Source organism: Geospiza fortis, unplaced genomic scaffold (assembly GCF_000277835.1).
Source record: "Geospiza fortis unplaced genomic scaffold, GeoFor_1.0 scaffold130, whole genome shotgun sequence".
Taxonomy (NCBI): Eukaryota; Metazoa; Chordata; class Aves; order Passeriformes; family Thraupidae; genus Geospiza; species Geospiza fortis.
Genome location: NW_005054300.1, coordinates 6,070,920 through 6,083,735, shown reverse-complemented (window position 1 = coordinate 6,083,735; position 12,816 = coordinate 6,070,920). Strand labels below are relative to the sequence as shown.

Genomic DNA, 12,816 nt, shown 5'->3' with positions numbered 1-12,816 from the left:
AGGCGGCTCCTGACATGTGCCCGGCTCTTCCCAGAGGGGTGCAGGGGCACGGAGGGCTGCGGGGCGAACCTTGGGGTCCTCCGAGAGCTGGGGCTGGGGCAGGAGTGGGAGCGGAGCCGCTGACAGTTCCAGGGTAGGCGGAGGCAGCAAACCGGGGAGGACAACCGAGGCCAAGGCATAAGGAGTTAACCTCGTAGTGACACCGGGCCTCAGAAGCGGAATGGGGCAGCGCATGCTGCAGTGCCTGTCGCCCTGCGAGGCTCCCCAAAGCCATGGCCATACGTCCAAGTGCTGCTGTGGTGTCTGGTATGATGAGGAACGTGACAAACTAACATTCAGCCGGCCACATGATGGGGAAGGTAAACCAAAGTGTGAAAGCAGTGGCTGCTCCTGGACAGTGAAATCTTTCTCCTGCAGATGCTGGCTGCAGGCTGATGGCTGGGACTCACAGGGGCATGCAGCATCTGTCCTGGCTGTCTGGTTGCTAGGGCTTCAGGTGGAAGAGGGTAAATAGGGCAGAGTACAAGAAGCACCTCAGTGTTAAAGTCTTGGCACACGGGCACACCTTTGCATGGACATGATGCTCTCTGCCATCAGAGATGACTGGAGTCTGCTCTGGTTTCTGTGTACAGGAACGAGGAGCACTTTACAGTTATTCTATCTATATAGGGCAAAGCAGCACCTGTATTCCACGTGCTGGATATGAGCTCCAGCCAAGCCAGCGGGGCTGGGGGGGGAGGAGAGCGTGGGGGATTTCGGGGTGAATGGTGGAGCACTGCAACTCCTCCGTTCTGACACATCTCTCACCCCGCAGAGAAAAGTAACCTGACGGTGGATGCAGTGAAGCTGCACAATGAGCTGCAGTCGGGGTCCCTGCGTCTGGAGCGGGCGGGTGACAGCGCCCAGCGTATGGAGGAGGGCAGTGCTGAGGAGGCTGCCACAGAGAAATCCTCCGGCACCTTCCTGAGCGGGCTGAGCGACTGCACCAACGTCACCTTCAGCAAGGTGCAGCGCTTCTGGGAATCCAACTCTGCTGCTCACAAAGAGGTACGGGCAGAGCAGGGCTGGGCAGGGGGGGTGTCTGGGGGGATGGCCCCTGGCTGTGAGGCTGAGAGGTGCTGACCTGCTTTGCTGGCTGCTCACAGATCTGTGCCGTGCTGGCGGCTGTGACAGAGGTGATCCGCTCCCGGGGCGGCAAGGAGAGCGAGACAGAATACTTTGCTGCTCTGGTGAGTGCTGGTTGTGTGGAAGGGGCACGAGGGGAGCTGCTGCTGGCAGGCTGGGTGGGCTCTGAGAAGGGATAGAGAAAGATCTGTGCTTGTAGCCTGAGAGTGGCTTTGTTCAGCAGAGATGCTGTTGGGCTGCTCCTGGTTTCTTTTCCCCCTCCCCAGGGGCTGGGGAAGGGCTGGCCTGGCATGACCCCCTGCACCCCATCCCTTAGCCATCCCTTCTATTCGCAGATGACCACGCTGGAGGCAGTGGAGTCCCCCGAGTCACTGTCTGCTGTAGCCTACCTGCTTAACCTTGTCCTAAAGAGGTGAGTGGGTGGCAGAGAAGCAGAGAGAGCTACCAGACCCCATCATGGAAAAGGGATTGGTGCTGTCCTCCCTCCCCAGGCTGGGGAAGAAATCCAGCTGGGATGAGCTGAGTCCTCTTTGTGACTGCTACCAGCTGTCTGCTTCTCACCCTACTGATATGTTCCCTTCTCCTGGCAGGGTCCCGAGCCCTGTTCTTATTAAAAAGTTCTCAGATGCCTCAAAAGCCTTCATGAGTATCGTGTCCTCGCAGGCCTGCAGCAGCTCCACCTCTGCCCTGCGATGGGTGAGTAGCCAAGAGGCAGCCAGGCAGCCATGTCAGCTCTGCTGAGTGCTGGGGTCAAGGCTGCTGCTGTAGGGTGGTGCTGGGTGCTCGGCCTGAGGCCCTTGCAGTGAAAGGGAGATGTCTCTGTGGGGTGATGCTAATGCCCCTGCTGCTCCCTTGTCATAGGTGCTCTCTTGCCTGGCCACACTGCTACGGAAGCAAGACTTGGCAGCCTGGAGCTACCCTGTCACCCTGCAGGTCTATCATGGCTTGTTGAGCTTTTGTGTTCACACCAAGCCCAAGGTGAGAGCCCAGTGCTTCTGGCAGGAGATGATGCTGCTCTGGGGGTTTGTTTCTGGGGATGGCTGTACCCCCAGGTCTGTAGTTTCTGCTCACCTGGGCTCTTCTTCCCGCAGGTGCGGAAAGCAGCGCAGCATGGCGTGTGCTCTGTCCTGAGGGGCAGCGAGTTCATGTTTGGTGATGCAGCCCCTGAGCATCACCCTGCAGCACCTTCCACTGCCAAGTTCTGTGTGCAGGAGATTGAAAAAGCTGGAGGTGTGGGGCACTGGAGCATGGGGTCTGTAGCTGCATGTGGGGGACTCTGTCACTGTGGGAGAATAAGGATTTGGAGGGAAGAGGGGAGATTGCAGCATGCTGGATTGCTGGGGAGGGTGTGAGATATCTTTGGGGCACATATGGTGTTTTGAAGCCTCCTCAGCCATTCCAGTGGTTTCCTGCTCCCAGAAGGTAGGGGAGTGTTCACCCTGGTTCTGTGGGTCAGCCCCACTGCTGTCATGGGGGCTTTGCCTTGGGCAGGGCTTTGCTGTGGTGTCCCACAGGCTCAGAGGTTGCTCTGCTCCTGTAGGTGCCAAGGAGGCCACCACCACCCTGCATGTCCTTGCCCTGCTGCGGGACGTGCTGCCCTGCTTCCCTGCAGCTGTGGTGAAGACCTGCTGTGAGACCTTGCTCCGAGTCATGACCCTTAGCCATGTGGTGAGTGTTCCTGCTCTAGGGATGATAAGGGCAGACCCTTTCCCTAGGAGCTGAAAGGGATCAAATTCTCTCAGCTGTCAACTGGGAGCCTAGAAATGCAGGATGCAAATGGAAAGGAGCCCAGGACAGCTTGTTGTCCTGACTGCTGCAGAAGAGGGAGGCTATGCAGATGCAGCATAGTTGCAATAGTGCTGGGTTTTCCAGGGCAGAGCCTGCTTCGGGAGAGGGGGACTGGGTTCAAAGCAGAGCCCCCTCTCCTGACACCGTGTCCTTTGCAGCTGGTGACAGCATGTGCCATGCAAGCTTTCCACAGCCTCTTCAGCGCCCAGGCCAGTGTGGCCTGCCTGCCAGCTGAGCTCAATGCCCAGATCATCACTGTGAGTGTGGGCTACCAGTGTGGGGAGGGACAGAACTGGCAGTTGCACAGCACCCACCCACCTACCCAACCTTCTGCTTCTGCAGGCTCTCTACGACTACGTGCCCAGTACGAGTGACCTGCAGCCACTGCTGACCTGGCTGTCCACCATGGAGAGGGCTCACATCAACCTGGGCAGGTGCAGATGGGGGCCCTGGCTGGGTGAGGGGAGAGGTGGCTGCTTGGTCTCTAATCTGCCTTTCTTTCCTCTCTCCAGGCTGCAGAAGGACCTGTGCTGGGCTCACCTGCCCCGGCTCTTCTCTGCTGCCATGAACTGCTTCCTCTCCCCACACTCCCAGGTGGTGTCAGCAGCAGCACAGACCCTGGAGGTACCACACTCAAGACACCTCTCCCTGCTTGGATACCCTGGGCCTTGTGAGGGGCTCTACCACGGGGCTTGGCGCTTGCCAGCAAGTGGTATGCCCCTCTGTGCCTGTGAGGCTGGGGGTTCTGTGGTCCAACAGCTGTCCCATTTTTCCTGTTTGCCCTTGCAGACCATCCTGAGTGAGTGTATTGCTCCCCACATGGAGGATGTGGGCACTGTGTCTGCATCTGCCCCAGCCCCTGCTGCCTACCTGTGCAAGATGTTCAGGTGAGGAGCAGCGATGTGGGAGGGGCTGCCCATGGATCTGGCTGAGCTCTGACCAGCCTCTGCCCAGTCCTCAATGGGATCTAGCAGGCCTGGTGGGCACCCTGAATACTGCCAGTGTGACCATCTTCCTTCTTCTCCCCAGATCAGTGGAGGAAGGGCTGACATACCGTTTCCATGCAGCGTGGGATGAAGTTCTACGAGTGTTGGAGGTCTTCTTTGAGACATGTGGGAAGCAGTGCCATCCCATCATGAGGAAGGTGAGCCAGGCTGAAAGGGCACAGATTCATCCATAGAGGCTGGTGGAGTGACTGCACTGCTGTCTGGGCTGTGTTGCCCCCTCCAGCTGGAGCAGGGCCCTGCTGTTTGCCCTGGTCTGTTGTCTCTGTGTGGCCAGAGCATGCACAGCTCTGGGACACTTGGCACAGGGACGTGCAGGGCAGCTGGCATCCCTGGGCAGGCAGTGATATGTGCCAGCCCTGTGCACGTGGCTTTTCTGTGACTGTCCTGCCCCGTCCCCACAGTGTCTCCAGTCCCTGTGTGACCTGCGTCTCTCCCCACACTTCCCCTACACTGCTGAAGTGGACCAGGCAGTGGGGGCTGCTGTGAGCACCATGGGTCCTGAGGTGCTCCTGGAAGCTGTGCCCCTGGAGATCAATGGCAAGGAGTGAGTACAGTCATAGGGTAGCAGCTTTGCTGTAGCTGTTATGTTCCCCTTCATTCCCCATGCAGTGCTGCAGGTATGACTGCTAAGCCTACCTGTGCCCAGCTTTGGGGCTGGGTGAAGGTGCCCTGTGCCCAGGGGCTGATGCTGGCAGTGCCCTACACCCTCCTGAGCCATGCTTTTCTTCCCCAGGGAGACGCTGGATTTCCCCCGCAGCTGGCTCCTGCCGGTGCTGCGGGACAACGTGCAGGGAGCACGCCTTGGCTTCTTCACCAGCTACTTCCTGCCTTTGGCAGCCACCCTGAAAAGCAGAGGTAAGGAGAGCAGCATGTTAGGGGCCTCAGCAGTCCATGGTGTTCTGTGGGACCTCCCTTCTCTGCCCTGGGATGGAGCAAGGCTTTGCAACATCTTCTGCTCCGCTCATCTCTTTCTCTTCTGCAGCCCTGGAGTTTACCCAGGCTGGGAAGAGTGTGGAGGCCAAGATCTACGACACGCTGCAGTGGCAGGGAACAACCAGCTCCTGGGAGCCCTGCCATAGTGTACCCTTGGCACCAGGCTGGGAAGCAGTGATTTGGGCAAAGACTGTGGCCTCCCACCTTTTCCTTTGCCTTCCAGGTCTGGACTCTGCTTCCTGGCTTCTGCACGCATCCCACAGATGTGCTGGGGGCCTTCAAGGGGCTGGCCCGCACCCTGGGCATGGCCATCAGTGAGCGCCCCGATCTCCGCCCCACGGTGTGCCAGGCCTTGCGCACCCTCATCCACAAAGGCTGCCAGACAGGTTGGGGGAAAACAGGTCCTTGTGGGGGGTTCCTGCCACCTGTGGGAGGAGAAATGCTGATCTGTAGCCCCCTGTCATCCTTTCCCTAGATGCGGAGCGGGCAGAAGTGGGTCGCTTTGCCAAAAATTTCCTGCCCATCCTGTTCAATGTGTACAGCCAAGCCGAGGAGGATGGGGGCACAAGTGCTCAGCGCCGCTCTGTGCTGGACACTGTCCGTGCTTACCTGACCATCACTGATCCTCAGGTGAGGGGCCTCTGGGGCACTGGGGCAAGCTGTCCTGGCTCAGGCCAGTATCTCCCAGCTGGACTCAGTCTGATGGGGCTTTGGTGCAGGCCTGATTGATGAGGAAAGGAAAAAAGGCTTTGACCAGAAAGCAGCCCTTCCTGCCCTCATGGGCAGGGAGACCTCTCCAGCCCACAGTCTGGGATTTCCCAGTCTTGCAGTCACATCTCACCCATCATGCACAAGCTCTTTGTGAATTTGTCCATGTCTTTTTGGACTCACTGATGCTTCTGTTCTCCACAAAGTCCTTTAGCAAGTTGTTTGCCAGGTGGATTGTAAACTCTTGTAAAAGCACTCACTTCAATCAGTTCTGATTCTGCTCTCTCTGCCTGCCCTGCAGATGGTGTGTGGATTCCTGGAGAAAGCCAGTGCAAAGCTGACCAGTCCCGAGAGCTCCGAGTTTGCCAGGTAACACCTGGGAGCTGATGCTAATGGGTAAAACTCCTGGCATGCTCCTGGTGAGCAGCACTAGGGCTTTGTCCTGTGTGGGCTTTGCCACCATTGTGCACTTGATGTGACCCGCAGCTAGCGTCCCAGCTTGGTCAGGATGTGATGCCACAGTTAACAGCTGCAGCTGTGTGTCTTTCTCTGCTGCAGACTCTCCATCCTGGACCTGGTAGTGGCAATGGCACCCTATGCTGATGAGCAGTCCCTGGACTCCTTGTACCGTACCATCCAGCCTTCCCTCCAGGTGAGTTGGTCCTCAGCCCTGAGAGGTGCTGGGGCTGCAGTGGGGCACCCTCTGCTTGCTGCCAGCTTGGACCCACACTCTAGGGACTGAACAGCTGCCACAGGGGATAGGTCTCTGCTGGTGGGGGGTGCTGGTGTCCCTTCAGACACCATGGTGAGGGGCTGCCTTGACAGCGGGAGCATGCTGGCTGTCCCTGCAGAGCAAAGAGCGCAGCATGCAGAAGAAGGCATACCGTGTGCTGGAGGAGGTGTGTGCTGCTCCCCACGCTCCCTGCCAGGCCTTCGTCCACTCCCACCTCCAGGAGCTGCAGGCAGCGCTGCTGGACTCGCTCAAGAGCGCAGCATCCCCGGCTAAGAGGGTGAGAGCAAGGGCTGTGCTGGTGGTGATCAGCCACTGCTGGAAGGGAAGGGATGGGGTGGGTGGCAGGGTAACCAGGTATGTGTCCCTGGGTGTACCAGTGCTGGTCTGTTTCTTTCCCCAGCCACGGCTGAAGTGCCTGTTCCACATTGTGAAGCAGCTATCTGCAGAGCACGAGCCTTTTGTCACTGCCCTGGTCCCAGAGGTGAGCATGGTCCCCGTGAGGAGCTGGCTGGTTCTGGCTGCGTGCTGGCAGTAGTGGTGACATGTCTGTGTTCCTCCAGGTCATCCTGTGCACCAAGGAGGTGTCAGTGGGGGCCCGCAAGAACGCCTTCATGCTGCTCGTGGAGATGGGCCATGCTTTCATCCGCTTTGGGCCCACCCCTGAAGGTGAGTTTCTGTTCTACTTGCTCAGCCCCACGGCCACTCTGGCCCCAGGGAGGTCAGACCCAGGCCGAGCATTCTGCTGCAATGGTCCAGGGATGCTGCTGGACACAGAGTGAGTCGGGCCCTGAGTCATCCCCCTCTTGCAGAGGCCATGCAGCGCTTCCTGCTCCTCATCTACGTGGGGCTCACTGGCTCAGTCACCGTGATCAGCTGCACCGTGCTGGCACTGACCCGCCTGTTCTTCGAGTTCAAAGGTGAGCAGGAGGGCTGGGGGGACGAGGCAAAGCCCTTTGGGGAAGGTGGGTGCTGGGAGGAAGCCATCTGTGGCTGAGTCCCACTGTGGTTGCAGATCACCTGGAGTTCAGTGTGGTGGAGCAGCTCCTGCAGAACATCTGCCTGTTGCTGGCCTCCCGCACACGGGATGTGGTCAAGGCAGCCCTGGGATTCCTGAAGGTCACACTGCTGCTGGTGGACACCAAGCTCCTGGCCAAGCATGTCCAGACAATGGTGAGATCATGCACGGGGTGCCTCAAGGAGGGGGTGGGACAGAGCTGTGTCTGCCTTGGGCAGACAGGAGCATCTCCAGCTGCACTCTGCCTGGGAGCCGAGGAAACAACCTTTATCTCAGTGGCTGAGATGGCAGCGAGGAGGCTCCTCTCCTGAATTCTGGCATAGATGTGCCAGAAAATCCCCATGAACTAGCACTGCCAAGCATGGCCACCTCCCCATGGCCTTACCTGGGGCAGACATGGAGAGATGGCAGCAGGGTGAACAAGGTAGCCATGCAGTTAAAGATTGGGAGGCTGGGTCCCCAAGGCAGGTGTGCTTTGGTCTTGAGGGTCTCTGTCCTGACAGCTGGAGGCTGTGGGGAACCTCTCAGATGACATGAGGCGCCACTTCCGTATGAAGCTGCGAAACCTCTTCATCAAGTTCATCCGCAAGTTTGGGTAAGCCAAGGTGTCCTGGGGTGGTGAGGGAGCTCTCTGGGGAGCAGTGCAGGAGGAGGTGGGTGCTGACTGCTCTCTGTGTGTTTCCTCAGCTTTGAGCTGGTCAAGGGGCTGCTGCCAGCTGAGTACCATAAGGTGCTGGTGAACATCCGCAAGGCGGAGTCCCGGAGCCGCAAGCAGCGTGCCCTGAAGAAGGCAGCTGCAGATATGGACGAGGAGGAGGCACCAGCACCACAGCCCAGAGGAGACAGGTGAAGATGGGCTCAGGGTAAAGAAAGAGCAGCCCTCACAGGGGACTTGGCACTGCATCTGCTCAGCTGGTGCTTCTAGAGATGCTGGAGACATCTGCAGGGCTGCTCTTCATTGTGGGGCAGGGTGCACCCCTGGCCTTAATCCATTTTCCATCATCCTTTCCACCTTTTGACCAGTATGGAGGAGATCCTGGCTGACTCAGAGGACGAGGAGGAGGAAGAGGAGGAACGGCATCGGAGCAAGGAGTGGAGGAAGCAAGCACGGCAGAAGGGCCAGGCATGGCTCAAGGAAGGGGAAGATGATGAGCCCCTCAACTTCCTGGACCCTAATGTGTCCCAGCGGGTGCTGGGTGAGAAGTGGAGCTTCAGATGGGGCTAGGGAGGGATGGATGGGACAGGGGCCCTGGGTGTTGCTGCCCCCAGAATTGGATCCTTCTGCAAGCCCTGACCCATTTCTCTGTGAGCAGCCACCAAGCCAGGCCCCAAGCGGTCTAGAGGAGTGAGCCATGACTTCCAGATGTCTGAGGATGGACGCCTGATCATCCATGAAGAGGAAGAGGAGCTGGATGATGATGAAGGCAAAGGTACTACCTGGGCTGACAGGGGCCACTCTAGACTTGCTCTGGGTCTCTGAATGGTTTTCATCCTGCCACCTGCATGTGGGATCTTGGGGAGATGTGGGTGGAAGTGGCAGGAGTTGGTATGGCTTTGTGTCACACCGAGTGGCTCTGTTCTGGGCCGGTGCCCAGGGGAAGCAGTGACCTACATCATCAGGAAGGTGCTGCTTCAGCAGAGGCACCCTGCTGCTGCCACCCCCTCCAGGGGCTAGCACAGTAGCAGGGCTCTGCCATGCCCTCATCACACACTGACCTTCTCATCCTGTACCATAGGAGCAGATGAGGAGATGGCAGATGTGCTGCAGGATGTGGGGCTCCGCAGTGTGAGTATGGGCTCGTGGTCCTGAGGAGGTGCTGGGGGAACTCACCCTTGCCAAACCACTGCCTGTGCCATGGCAGCTGCAGCTCTGCCCAAGAGGCTAGTGGGGACACCAGGGAATTGCCAGCTGCTTGGAGGGGTGCAGGAAGTTGTCTGGGATGGGGATGTGCTGTCTGGAAAGCCTCTTGGTGCCCATGGGAGGAAGGAGGTTGGGGGTTCAGAGAGGGCAGAACTGTAGAGACAAGCCAGCTGCAGGGTTCCTGCTGTCTTTTTCTGCAGAAGAAAAGTCAGAAGCGTCGGTTCAGAGAGGAGCCAGACGACGAGGAAGCTGAGGGTGGAGCCTCTTCTCAGTATAGAGGTAAGTCCTCTGCCTGTGCCCAGTCTGGGGCTCCCCAGAGGGCCGGAACTTTGTGTCATCCCAGAGCACATGGCACATGATTGCATGCAGATGGTTCCTGAATATCTCCATTGTGGGAGACTCCAGAATGCCTCTCTAGGCAGTCTGTTCCAGTGCACAGCCACCCACACAGCAAAGTTCTTCTCATGTTCAGGTGGAACTTCCTGTGCATCAGTTTCTGCCATTGCCTCTTGTCCTACTGCCCAACAGCAGTGAGCAGAGCCTGGTGCTCTTCTCTTAACACCCTCCCTTCAGATACTTACAGATATTGGTGAGGTCCCCTTTTAGGTGCCTCTTTTCTGGTCTGAACAGGCCCAGCTCTCAGCCTTTCCTCATAAGAGACAGGCCCCAGTCCCTTAATCCTTCACTGGACCAGCTCCATGTGTCTCTTATACTGATGAGCCCAGAACTGGATAAAATATTCCAGTTGCATCCTCACTAGGGCTGAGTTAGAGGGGCAGGATCCCTTTCCTTGACCTGCTGGCAATGCTCTCCCTAATGCACCCCAGGACACCATTGGCCTTCTTGGCCACCAGGGCACTGCTGGCTCAGGAACAACTTGTTTTCTACCAGGATCCCCAGGTCCTTCTCTGCAGAGCTGATTTCCAGCAGGTTGGCCCCCCTGAACTGGTGCATGGGGTTATTTCTCCCCAGCTGCATTTACCTTCATTAATTTCAGACAGTTCTCTACGCATCTCTCCTGCCATTTTACTTGTGGGAAATGGCCACCCCTCTGCTTTCCTGACACCAAGAGCTGGAGACAAAAACAGGAACAGCTTCCACAGCCTAGAACTGGGCAGGGGGAGGCCCAAGACCCCCTTCCAACACTCATTCTCTTTTCCAGCTGGAGGCTCTGGGATCCATCGGCCGCTGAACAAGGTGCCAGCCTTTGGTGCAGAGTATAGATCCAAGGTGAGGGAGCCATGGGGTCGCAGGGTTTGTCTGTAGGCATGCTTGGACTTTGCTTGGGCAGGAAGCACCATTTTTGTTGGGAGTCTGGTCCTGTAGCACCAAGGTTGGAGAGGATCTCTGCTCCAAGAGGAGTTGCCAAATGCTCAGTATCTCTGAACACTGCCAGCCTATTTCAAACTTCCTCTCTTATTCTTGCCATGGACAGTTCCTGCTCACTGCTCAAAGCAGGTGTCTGTAGCACCATGTTGGTGGGAAATCAGCTCCCAGGGCAGTGTGCTGCGCTGGCACCCCACTGCAACACAGTCTTTGGGATAGCCAGGTGGCATGGTTGCACTGGAATGGGATGCATGTGTCTTCCCTGGTGCTGCATCTTCTCTCATGTCACTGTCTCCCACAGAAAGGTAAAGGTGATGTGAAGAAGAAGGGCCAGCTCGACCCCTATGCCTACATCCCCCTGAACAGAGCTAAACTCAACAGAAGGTGAGGCTAACCAGGAAGGGCACAGGGGTGGGAGCGGGTTTGATCCTGCATTTTGCTAGGGGTTTTTTGGTGGGTTTGGGAGCTCCCTGTCATCTGCTGTGCCACTCCTTGTGGAGTCTGGAGCAGCATCCCCATGGGTTAGGTGTGCCCAGTGCCTGCACCAAACCAGCTCCCTGCTCCTTGCTCCCTGCAGGAAGCGGGCGAAAATGCAGGGCCAGTTCAAGGGCCTGATGAAGGGAGCCCAGCGCGGGGCCAAGGCCGGCCGCAGGAACCGTCTGAAGTCCCAGCGCTCCTGAGGACACTCCAGTGTTCCACCTGCCCAAGGACACAGCATCCTGTTAGTGGAACAGCTGGGAGTCCTCTTGAAGGTGACCTGCATTTGTCTGAGACTCCCTGGGAAGCTGCTTGGATGTATTATGGACTAATGGCCCTTCTGTGCCTGGTACAGGCATGGGTGTGCATGCGTGAGAGCAAGGAATATGTAAATTCTCTATATTGATAAATATCCTCTGTTCTTACCCAGCCCAGATTCCTCGTCCCTCTCCTTCCCTTCAGATCTTGCATAACTGTGCTGTGCCTTCTGTCCATGTGCAGCGGGTCCTGCTGCCCCTGCAGGGCTGCATCCTGCAGGGATCACAGCAGCATCAGCCTGGGCCTGGGGCCAGAGCTCTCCCTCCCACACTGGGCTTGCCTGGAGGCTGCCAGGAGCAGCACTGTGGCACAGAGCAGTAGGGCTGAGATGTGGAGCTGGCCATAGAACAAAGCCAGAGAGGCTGAAGTCCCTACAACCAGCTTGCTTTACCAAATTCCTTGGCAGGCTCTTCTGCCCAAAACCCTGGCCAGTGGTTCTGTGCCATGTGGAAAGTGACTGCCATTTGACCACTGGACACTTCTCCCATATCAGCCGTGCTTGATGGCAGGGCAGGAACAGTTTACTGCAAATTTCTCCAGACTGGCTGGAAAACTACTACAGCAAATCTCTGTGCCTTGCCATTTCTCTTACCTTTGAGAGCTGAGAGAAGCCCTTTGCTGTGGCCACTTCCTGCCAGACCTGAGCAGCATGAGTAATCCTGAACCTTTTTAGCTGCTCAGCCCTGTCACATTGGCCTGAGCATCAGGTTTTGCCCAGCTACTTCTATGCTGAGTGCAAAAGAAGGTGTTTGGCCAAAGTGTGCTGCAGAGAGCAGGGCTGAGGGTAGTGGATACAGGTCCCATTGCTCACGCTGCTAAGAACATGTGTTGGTGAATGTAGCTGGCTTTCCCTTCCTCTTTCATATTAAAAAGCCTTCAGCCCTTTGTAATTTCCTTTTGTGGCAGCTTACATGCTGGAATTGCAACGCTTCTCAGTTCTGTAATAAGCTAAAGGGATTGTGCTTGTTCAGCCTCTTACTGCAGGCTTCTTTCTGGAGGCTGCAAATCCAGTTTTGTGGCTTTCTTATGCTTGTTTTTTTCCCCAAGATCCTTTTAAAAGCCTGGGATGGAGGAGGAGCTCTTGTACTGATACTAGTCCTGCCTTGTCAGGAATGCTGTTCCCTTTGTGCTTTCCCACCCAGGGCTCTCAGTGAGACCCTTGAGCCCCAGTTCAAGTTGAGGTGCTGCTGCTTGTCCTGCCAGAAGGCAGCTCACAGCCTGGCCTACAGGACAGGCTTCTCCAGCAGCACCTTGTGACCAGGAGCTACACCATCTTCTGCTGCCTGCAGCCTGGGCCTGATGCCCTCCCCTCCCCTGAGAGCAGGGCAGGGGGAGACAGGCAGCAGTCACCTTCTGAGACACCAGCACCTGTAACCTGAGCCTCTAGACCCAGCAGAGCTGCCTGTCTTCCTGCTTTCCCTTCTCTCCTTGGAGACAGGGCCTGGAGAAGGCTGTAGCTAATTTATTTGGGAGCTCCAGCTTACTCACTCTATTGTTCTTCATTTGCATGTTGTTGCTTAAATTA

General features: G+C 57.2%; 1 protein-coding gene across 1 annotated transcript; it reads left to right on the top strand.

The window, feature by feature from the left end:
• The first annotated feature begins 813 nt into the window (after positions 1-813).
• RRP12 (ribosomal RNA processing 12 homolog) lies at positions 814-12,185 on the top strand. The gene is made up of 33 exons (XM_031061976.1): positions 814-1,047; positions 1,146-1,229; positions 1,461-1,537; positions 1,716-1,821; positions 1,987-2,103; positions 2,217-2,355; positions 2,666-2,793; positions 3,072-3,170; positions 3,256-3,347; positions 3,426-3,537; positions 3,703-3,800; positions 3,943-4,057; positions 4,322-4,464; positions 4,654-4,775; positions 4,903-4,967; positions 5,077-5,239; positions 5,329-5,483; positions 5,863-5,930; positions 6,120-6,213; positions 6,413-6,571; positions 6,695-6,775; positions 6,855-6,960; positions 7,104-7,211; positions 7,307-7,464; positions 7,813-7,904; positions 7,997-8,155; positions 8,333-8,505; positions 8,623-8,739; positions 9,046-9,095; positions 9,371-9,449; positions 10,333-10,400; positions 10,798-10,880; positions 11,074-12,185. Exons 1-33 carry the CDS (start codon positions 910-912, stop codon positions 11,174-11,176), a joined length of 3,651 nt encoding a protein of 1,216 aa, XP_030917836.1. The 5' UTR covers positions 814-909; the 3' UTR covers positions 11,177-12,185.
• The last annotated feature ends 631 nt before the right edge of the window (positions 12,186-12,816 follow it).

Bases quoted from the DNA above. Each gene is read 5' to 3' on its own strand.
- RRP12 (XM_031061976.1), top strand. From the start codon at position 910: ATGGAGGAGGGCAGTGCTGAGGAGGCTGCCACAGAGAAATCCTCCGGC. The intron at 6,776-6,854 runs GTGAGCATGGTC...GTGTTCCTCCAG, and splicing joins TCACTGCCCTGGTCCCAGAG to GTCATCCTGTGCACCAAGGA. The intron at 8,740-9,045 runs GTACTACCTGGG...CCTGTACCATAG, and splicing joins GGATGATGATGAAGGCAAAG to GAGCAGATGAGGAGATGGCA.